Source organism: Hipposideros armiger, unplaced genomic scaffold (assembly GCF_001890085.2).
Source record: "Hipposideros armiger isolate ML-2016 unplaced genomic scaffold, ASM189008v1 scaffold_17, whole genome shotgun sequence".
Lineage (NCBI taxonomy): Eukaryota > Metazoa > Chordata > Mammalia > Chiroptera > Hipposideridae > Hipposideros > Hipposideros armiger.
In genome coordinates, this window is record NW_017731367.1 from 2,192,088 (window position 1) to 2,202,175 (window position 10,088).

The 10,088-nt window shown below is 52.4% G+C and overlaps 1 protein-coding gene across 1 annotated transcript in view; it reads left to right on the forward strand.

Annotated features, from left to right (window-relative positions):
- INPP5D (inositol polyphosphate-5-phosphatase D) overlaps positions 1-9,621 on the forward strand; it is a 115,614-nt gene extending 105,993 nt beyond the window's left edge. Inside the window, exons 24-27 of the mRNA XM_019630143.1 lie at positions 473-569; positions 2,544-2,804; positions 6,672-7,284; positions 8,440-9,621. Of these exons, the coding sequence (XP_019485688.1) occupies positions 473-569; positions 2,544-2,804; positions 6,672-7,284; positions 8,440-8,442 (974 nt within the window). The 3' untranslated portion in view covers positions 8,443-9,621. The remainder of the gene's footprint in view (positions 1-472; positions 570-2,543; positions 2,805-6,671; positions 7,285-8,439) is intronic.
- The last annotated feature ends 467 nt before the right edge of the window (positions 9,622-10,088 follow it).

The window sequence follows — 10,088 nt, forward strand, 5'->3', positions numbered from 1 at the left end:
GCTCCCCTTCTTCCCCGTGGGAGCTTGTTTCTCTAGCAGGGCTGTGGGTAGGAGTGAGGGGCCTCAGCACCTCTACAACCACAAGCCAGAGTCAGAAATGGGGGTGGGGTCCCAGATGCCCCTTAAGCCCACAGAGGCTGGCTTTGCTAACAAATGCTCTGGTGGAGCCACCATGTTATACTTGTTTTATGTGGAAATGTTTGCCTGTTTTGTCCCTTGTGGACACCCAACAGGTGTCACACAAAATGACTACTGTGGGTCACACATGCTCACTCTCCTCCCTCTGGAGCCATGGCAGACATAACTCATCAATCACTGAACGTGTACGAGGCCTCAGGATCTTGTTGAGCCTGCCTCCCGGGAAGCCGTTATTCACCGTCCAGCTCTAGACGCCAGTGAAAACCTCTCTGCCATCCTGACCCAGACTAGGCTCTGGGCCCTCACATGCGCTTTCCTGGCCTTGTCCTTGCAGACTTTGTGAAGACTGAACGCGATGAGTCCAGTGGGCCCAAGTCCCTGAAGAGCTTCTCCAGCCACGACCCCATGAAGCAGTGGGAACCTGCCAACAGGTAGAGCAGGGGGGTTGCCAGGGCTTCATGACAAACTAGCCGACTTTGCAGACCCAGGACCCAGGGGAGGGTCAGCGGAGCACAGAGGGGTCAAGGACCTGGAGGGAAAGAAATTTCTACCTGGAGAGGTGCTGTCTGCTTCCAGCTCTGAAACTTCTTCTGACCACAAACCCACAGCCCTGGGCAGGGGTTGGGGGGTGGGGGAATTGGTGTGACTGTGACCAGGCCTGGGAAACTCCATAGTATTGGAAACTTCAGTTCCATTCAACAAATATGGGTTGCATGACACCTGCTATGTGTCAGGTTCTAGAGAAGCCAAGGCAAATTAGGTGCAGTCCCTGACTTGGGAACTCACAGCCTAGGAGAGAAATGCTCAGTCCAGGAGGAAGCACCTGCAGAGATGACTGCGTGAAATGGTCACCGTGTCTCCTGTAGATGGGGGACATCAGCAGTCATGACTCTGTGGCCAACAAACCCCATCCTGTTACTAAGGGAAAAAAAATCACTGGAGAAAATGCACAGAGGTTGCTCTTGGCAGAGACTGGACTTGGAATAGTGCAGACATTATAAGAGTATTACTTGGGGACAGTAGTCCCCCCTATAACAGAGTCACCTCAGCTTGCTGATATGGTCTCAAGTCCCAAAATCAAGCCAGCAAGGGCTGTCAGGGACTCTGCCAGCTTACCTGCTGAGGGAGCTAAGCTGTGCCAGTTCGCGAGCGAAATTCCAAGAGCTGCAGCAGAGCCCAGCTGGTCCTCCTTGTGGTCCCCACAGTGTCTGTCCATCCAGCCCTCGCGCACACCCTCTGGGAACACAGGAACTCAGCCTGTTCCCTCATCCAACTTCTGATGGTTACAGCCGTGGTCACTAAGCTATTCCCTTTCCATCATTTCCCCCAACTATTATCCTGTCAACAAAAGCATCGTAACTTGGCTCCAGACGCAGGATCAGTGTAGGTCACAAATTATTTCCCATTTGACGAGTGTTAGAACTAGTATTTCTTAAGTCGGCATTGACGGATGGGCGGGACATGCGCTCAGAACCAGCTGAGCAGATGGGGGCAGAAAGGGCTCATTGTAACCTGTCCACTCAGAATTCTTCCAGTGAGTGCTCATGAGAGCACCACCTTACAAAGGACGACACTTCTGTTGCTGAGAGGCGGCACTGTGTCTCAGGGTCACCTCACTCGGGTCTGGCCCATCCCCTCGACAGCTTTAAGCTGACTCCCCCACATCCCGGGCTCCAGCCTTGAGATCTGTGACCTCCATAGTCACCTCCAAGTGCCCACATGGCTGTTCCCATTCTGAGGCCTCACACACAGGCATGCAAACTGACACGCCCCAGATGGAACTCTCCACTTACTCCCACCCTAGCCTGCCCACCCCCCACAGTCACTTCGCCGCACTGGCCTCTCCGGCCTCCCATTCCGTGCTCCCCACTTGCTCGTGGGGCCTTCAGACGGTTCCTGGAACAGTCAAGCCCCTGTCACCTCAGGACCTTTGCACTTGCTCTTACCCCTGTCTCCCTCCCTTCCTTCTTACCTGCCTCCTCAGATAGGCCTTCTCTGACCACCCTCTGCCCAGCTGGTCCCAACCTTCCTGCTAGTCTCTCTCTGCCTCTTTTGTGACGGTCAGACTCCAGCACTGTATAAATGCCGTGACTCTCAGTCGCCGAACTTGTTTTATTTGTCTCTCCAGCAGATCTGGGTTCCATGAAAACAGACTATGGCTGCCTCATTTACAGCCATATTTCTTCCCAGGACCTGGTGTCTTCTAGGCCTTCAGTAACTCTTTTGTTTTATGAATGAATGAATGAATGAATGAATGGACGAATGAACTCACTGCCCAAAAGCGAAGGACTGGAGGAGATCCTAAGGGGTCCTGAGGAGTATCAGGAGACACCATCCTCAGGCTGGTACTGACCTGGAGGAGAGAAGGGAGACCTGAGGTGTGACTTTGTGTGTCTCCTCCACAGGGTCCCTCTCTGCAGTGGCTCCAGCCTCACTGAAATCATCAACCCCAACTACATGGGGGTGGGACCCTTTGGGCACATGAAACAGGCCCTGTCCCCTGACCAGCAACCCACAGCCTGGAGCTATGACCAGCCACTGAAGGACTCCTCCCTGGTACCTGGAAGAGGAGAGAGCCCTCCGACACCACCCTCCCAACCGCCCATATCACCCAAGAAGTTTTCGTCCTCGACAGTGACCCGGGGCCCCAGGACCCAGGAGTCAAGGTGAGTATCCTCTTCCCCAAGACCTTTCCCTTCCCTGGGCTTTCACTGCCCGGACACCCAGCCCTAGGATGAAAACTTTGGTCCCTGACTCATTCTTGGGGCCTGGAACACAGTAGCCGCTTGAGAAATACTTGTAGAATCTCCAAGTCCTACCCATGTGTGTCAATGTCTAAGATTTCTTTTTAATAGAAAATTGTAAAGATACTGTCAAGAAGACCACCCTCCTATAAAAACTACATTTATTGAAAAACACTTTTCTGTAACAGTGAACCCTCTGGCTCTCTTCCACTCCCTGGAGGCCCCCCAAGAACACGTGGGAATTTCCATGTAGAAGTTCCTCCCCAAAGCCGCGCTCCCCTCTCTCTTCTCAGCCACGAGGTGCCTGTTCCCACGGGCAGCTTTCCCCTCTCTCCTGTTGAGGACAGTGAGAAAAAGACGTGGCTGAGACTGGGCCTGCCAAGGTGGGGAGAGCAGCTAACCAGCAGAGGGAGGGGGTTAGCCGTGAGACTTTGGGGAAGGCCAGGAGGTTAGAGAAAGCAGACCTGCGTCTGGAGCTGGTCCAGGCAGCACGTGTCAGGAGGATGGAGCCAGGGAGGAGCTCAGTCCAGGCAGCTAAAGCCACAGCCACCTGTCACACTTGCGGCTGTCACCAAGCAAACACATTTGTGAGTGTCTCGTAGAAATGCAGCATAGGGAGCTCTAGAAGTTTCTAGTAACCACAGGCTGACAGATGGAAATTAAAAGTGCAGAGCCCATTAACAGTGATTGAAGATGTGGAACATACCATTCGCATCCTCTGTCCTTGGTGGGTGTCTTTACTGTTTGTGACGACTTCAGGGGGCCATTCTCCGCCTCGCTTCCCTTTCATGAGGCCTTATGTTTCTCAGCAGTGTTTTCTGTCACTTATTAGAAGCCAGGGAAGAGAGCATTCTCTCTCATCTCCCACCACTTCCAACCTTTCTGAGGGGCACAGTTTTGTTCTTTAAGATTTTTCTCTAAAAACAAACAAACAAACAAACAAACAAACAAACAAAAAGAAATGGATAGATGAGTGGAAGGAAGGAAAGGATGGAAAGAAGGAGGTAGGAGGATGTGATAGGACAACAGGGCAGGTAAATAGGCCCACCCCTGAGCTCAGCCCTATCTCTGTACCTCTAGTTTTCAGAATTTGTTGATAATATTTTGGGGCTCTGGTCATTCTATATGAAACTTGGAAGAAGAAAAAACAACCTCGATCTCCTCCCCTGGGAAAATGAGGACAAAAGCCACCACCTGGCGGGGGCTGAGGTGCCTCATTAGCAAAGGTCATCTCTCTGATGACTCAGGAGATGGAGCTGTGACCAACCACAGAAGGAACAAGGCGATTATTTAAGTGAAATGTGTCTAAGTTCTCAAAGAAAATGTATCTTTGTGCGTAACAACTTGAACATAACATACAGCCTTGAACTGGGTGGGGGATGTGTTTCCTCCAGTTTCACGGGTGACAGCTTCAGGGACATTTGTAGGCCAGGGGCCCCCAGGGTGGCGTTCTAAGCTCACTTCTCACGAAGGAGGTGATCAGAGGCAAGAAGCCGGCAGCTCCCATCCCTGCCTGCAGCCTCTTCGCTGCTCTCAACCCCCGGCTCAGCCTCAGGAGAGCCTGTGGTAAAGGGGGTGTCACCAGCACCCTCCATGTCCTTCCACCAGTGCCCCACACTCTAGGGGGATGACCAGCCATTCTGCTTTGCCCAAGACTGTCCCTTTTTTGTGCTAAGAACCTCACGTCCTGGGAAACCCTTGAATGCTGGGAAAACTGGAACAGCTAGCTGGTCACCCTGGACTGAAGTCGTGGGGTTAGACAGAGGGCTCTGCTCAAAGCCCGTTCGGTGTCTTGCTTCTTTAGAAAAGAACAAACTCCGGAATCTGGGAAGTGGGATCGTTTTGCCACAGGAATTAACTCTGCGCCCTGGATATTGGTTCACTTACTCCACAACCGTGGCCTCCTATGGGAATCCGTTTCTTGTTACTTTTTGGTCAGGGAACTAAGGCTTTTAAAATTTTTGTGTGGTTTTCCCAGTCTCCCGTGCGCCCACCAAGATTTTTCCTAAGAGTGACAGCAGCCCCCTCCCAGAGGGGGGACTTGACTTGCCTCCCTCTCCGCCCTTGTCCCAGGGGCGTGCGCTTCAGAATCGCCAAATTATTGCAATCCTGAGCCGTGTTCCTGGCCCGAATTCTCTGAGGCGAACCCCCTCTTCCTACCTCAGTCATTGAGAGTGGGCAGTGATGTGTCAGGCCACGCATTTTTGTTTTCTCTATCCTGCCTCTTCATCAAAACTTCTGGTCAGTGCTGCTTATATCCTGCACCTTCCTCCCGGGGCTGACTCACAGCAAAGGTCTTTGAGGATCCAGCTGTGGGTGCAGAGGATGGCCTGGCGGGGGGACATGGCTTTCCAAAATCGCCAGCATTTCTGGTGATACAACTGCTCCAGGTCTTTCCAGAGAGTAACGAATCAAAAACCGAGTATACAGTCAAGCCCCCGTGGGCATGTCCCTGAGGCTAACCTCCCCAACACCCTATATCCTCTCATCTCCTTGGCACTGGTGCAAGGATGACATCTCTCCTCTGTCCCCGGAGCCCATGCCTACTCCCCAGAGAGTCTATTCGCCTTGGCTGTTCAGCAATTTTCAAACAGCATTTCAGCACACATGTCATTAGTAAGAAGTTTCCCGGCCTGAACAGTCAGTGGGTTCCAAGGGACCCACATTTTCTTCATAGCAGCCTCCTTTCTGCAGAAAGCAGAACCCAGAACACTCCCCGGGGAGATGATGCTGGTGGCCAGGAAGCAAAATGTGTTCCTATTCCTGGTTCTCATAATTTGCTCAGCAGGAAATCACCTCAAGTAAGAGTCATAATAAATCAGGAGACAGACAAACAGGCAGCGCGTCCCTGCGTTGGCTCCTGACACGGGGCTCCTCCTCTGTCCACACGTCAGCAGCCTGTTTTCTTGCCGCTGGCTCATTTCCCCAGCGCTCGCATCTCCCTAGGTTCCCTCTGCTTGCCAGCACGGCCACTGTTTTTTCCTTCCCACTGAGTGAGACCATGAGGGAAACTGCGCTCCCCAGGTGCTCTCCAGGGAGAGGACTGTGGTTGGAAAGGATATTGTGTCCCTCAGGAATGTCGCCCCCTCAGCCCAGATTTTGTCTGGTTCATGGTGGCTTCCTGTGCCTGGGGCACATGGGGGGCTCCTACACATCTGGTAAATGGAGCTCCTTGACTTGGGACCCTCAAGTAGCACAGACGGTGACTGAGGACATCTGGTCACCTGCAAAGCTTTGTTTCTCTGAGTGTCAGGGCAGAATTTGCTAGAGAAAGCAGAGGGGCTGAGGGGTTCTTGTGGGGGGAAGCCAGGAAGGCTGGTCTGTCGGCAGCAGTGAGGGGCGGCGCTGTGGAGGGCAGGCTTCTCTGATGAGGACTGAGGGGGTGGTCTTGATGTTGGCGGTGCCATGTAAGCCCTGTCTCCCCTTCCTCCTTCAAACGCTTCCGGGAAGTCCCCTTGCTCACTAAGGCTCTGGTGTGAACAGGTTTTAACGATGGAAAGGATCCGAGCAAGAAGTGAGGTTACCTGTGTGATCATCGACATATGAGTGACACAGTACCTTCTCCTCTCATTGCCGATTTTGTTTTTAATGGAGGTGAATGTCACATAACATAAATTAATCGTTTTAAGGTGAACAATTTGGTGGCATTCAGTACTTCACAATGTTGTGCAATCAGCACCTCCATCTAGTCCCAAACATTTCTGTCACCCCTAAGAAAACCTCATGGGCATTAAGTGGCCACACCCCACCTGTGTTTTCTCCCTGTGTCTCCTCTTTCCCACACTCCAGGGCCAGTGACTTGGGCAAGAATGCAGGGGAACCTTTGCCTCAGGAAGACCCGAAGCTGGCCAAGCCGGAGATGTTTGAGAACCCTCTATATGGGTCTGTGAGTTCTTTCCCTAAGCTGGTTCCCAGGAAAGAACAGGAATCCCCCAAAATGCTGAGGAAGGAACCCCTGCCCTGCCCGGACCCAGGAACCTTGTCGCCCAGCATCCTGCTGTCCAAACCTCAGGAGGCCGAGTGCTGCAAGGGGACAGGCAAGCCGGTGCCCACACCCGCGCCCGCGCCCTTCATCAGCCCCATGCCCCGGCTCCGCTCTTCCACCGGCTCGCCCTCCACTGAAGGCTGGCCTGCCGCAGGGGACAAAAGCCAGGGGAAGCCCAAGGCCCCTGCCAGCTCCCAAGCCCCAGTGCCAGCCAAGAGGCCCGTCAAGCCGTCCAGGTCCGAGTTGAACCAGCAGGCCCCGCCCACCCCGGCCCAGCGTCCACCCCTCCCGGTCAAGAGCCCGGCAGTCCTGCACCTGCAGCACTCTAAGGGCCGTGACTACCGCGAGAACGCCGAACTCCCCCACCACGGCAAACACCGGCCCGAGGATGCGCCGCTGGGCAGGGCCCCGATGCAGGTGCGCTGGGGTGTGCGTGTGTGTGTTTGTGTGTGTGTGTGTGTGTGTGTGTGTGTGTGTGTGTGTGCATCTGTGTACGCATATGTGTGGCAACCGTGCCCAAGAATGCGTGGGTATGGACTCAAGTGCATGCATGTGCACTTGTGTGATACAAACTGCCATGCCTAGGAGTATGCTCAGGTGCACGTGGGGCCATGTGCATGCATGTGATACAACCACCATGCCCAGGAGTGTGCTCGGATGCATGAGTGAATGGGTGAGCATGTGCAACCAACACAACCACCATGCCAGGAGTGCATGCATGTGAGCTCATGAGCATATACTTGCATGTATGCAATACAACCTACCATGCCCAGGAGTGTGCTCAGATGCACGTGCGCTTGTATGAGTGTGTGAGTGTGCATGTGTGTGATATAACAACCCAACCCAGGAGGGGTTCTGAGAAATAGTGGTTCTGGGAGCTGCTCCCTGAGGAAGGGTTGGAGTCTGGATTTGAACCCAGGCCTCTCTATCCCCTAAATCCCTGTTCCAACCATGAAAGGGTTAAAGAAGGGGCTGTGGATAAACTCTGAGCCCTCCTGTGTCAGGCCCAAGGCTCCATACCTACAAAGAACCCAGATCACTTACATTTCATTATTGTCATTAGTATTACTACTTAAAAATGTCCCAATATTTTAGAGACTTCAGATGCAATGTCCCCTTCCTTTTTATAAAACAGATTTCTTTTTGGGCAAAACTAATAACTGCTAAGAAGAGACTGGAACCAAACTCTTGGGTTTGAGTCCCCACTCTCCCACTTCCTGGCCCTGTGCCTTGAGCTTGTTTACCCCTCTGTAAAAAAGGGGGGCTATTAATGGAACCTGCCTCGTAGGTTTATAAGGAGGCTTACATTTTATTATATATTATTACTGTATGTTATAATTATACATAAATTATATAATACATATTCATTTACATACTATATGTTACTATGCATATATATCACATACATGCGTATGGGTTAGAATATATATAAAGTCCTCAGAACCGTGTGTTGGCCCTTTCGGCACTATGTTAAAGGGAGCCTGACACAGCCCAGTGTTGGGGACATGGGGACCTTGAGTTAAATCTGGCCTGGTGAGAATGCGGTGCTGACAGTGTTCTGTTCTCCTGCAGTGAAACCCCGGTGAGCTGCCAGTGAGACCGGCCGGGCCGGAGGAGCAGCGCGAAGCCACTCGGACCCTCTCCTGGGACTTATTGTTGGCCCCTCCGACCCAGCTTCCTGTGCAGGGTTTTCTATTTTTCAAGAGAGGCCCAGCTTCTGTGTGGTCAGCAGAGTATGCTGGCTGCAAAACTTGGCCCTGGGGCTGAGGTTGGAAGGGACGGTGCCCCTGAGCAACTTGCACACCTGGGCCCCTGGCTCGATCCTGGTACTTGGCACCCAAGGGCTTTGTTCCGGTTGCCATTTTCAAGAAAGAAACTAAAGTGCTGATTTGCGGGTGGAGCTATAAATAATAATAATATTAATAATAATAATAATAATAATGGCTGCATGTATCGAGCACTCACCACGTGCCAGGTACCTGCTAAATGCTTTACGAATATTGTGAAATGAGTCTTCCTCAGCCAACTTAAACCACATTCCCAGACCCCCCCCAGTACAAACTAGTATGTCCTGAGTGATTTGGACAAAGCATTAAAAATTAAGGCCTGAGACCTCCTGAAGTGAGACAGAGCTTGGCCTTTAGGGAGCTGAAGAGTGGGTGTTAATTTAGGCTACAAGGAAGCCGACCTTCTCCAGCTTCAGTGATGCAAACTGCTTTAGCTGAAGGCCCGAGAGTACAGGCAGAGCTGCATGGAGGAGAGCAGGCTCTCTCTGGGGCCTCTCAGTTCCTTGGCCTGAAAGAGAAGGAAAGTCAGCTCCCACTCTACAGTGGGGAGAACCGGCTTCAGCCCGGGCTACAGATGCCCAGGCCGGAGGCATGTCCCCCATAACCGAGGTGGGCAGCCACCACGAGGCCATGGGTGGAGTTGAGCCCCCCAATACTTATGTCGTTTTTCTGATAGAAGAGTCTTTGCTGTAGTTCCTGAAAGCTGAGTTCTCCCGCCTGGCTGCCTGGGAGCCGGGGGTGCCTCTCAAATCCCAGCTCTCAAAACAGTGCAGCCTTTTCTCTTGAAATCCATGGCTTTTGGCCCTGATTCTTTGGTAAATAGGAGAAGAAATGGGTGATGTCTTTTCTTGTGTTGCTTTTTCACATAACAAAATTACTGTAGGAAGCCAAATTGGGAAGTGTGTGTGTAAGAGAAGGAAAACGGGTACGCACCCCACATCCCCTTGTGTGTCTGCGCAACCAATAAACTGTGTCTTTCTCACTTAGCTCCCATCTGTGTGGCCTTTTTTCCTGACATTCAGCCACAAACAAGCATGCTTCTAGGCTGTCAGGGCCATAGAGCATCAGCCAGGGGATGGGAGAATGTTGAGGTTGATGATGGCGACGGGCAAGCATTGCCCTGACCAGAGGGGCTGTAAAACCAGTTTGAAGTTGGGCATGGAACAGGATCAGCAGTAGATGTCACATATCTTCGTGGGATTCCAGGCACCCTGCAGCCTCTCAACTACCACCAGCATCACCTTCTCAACCACCACCCCTGCTGTCCTGCAGCCACAAGTTCCTCCTGGCTTTCAGAAGCATTCATTGCTAAGCTCCAGATAACAAACACATGTAAACAATCCCCAGGTCTTGGACCTCCAGCTCCTGCATTCAGGGTAAGCTTGTACCACCCACGGGTCAGGGAGCAGTCCTCAGGGATGGCCAGTGTGGGCG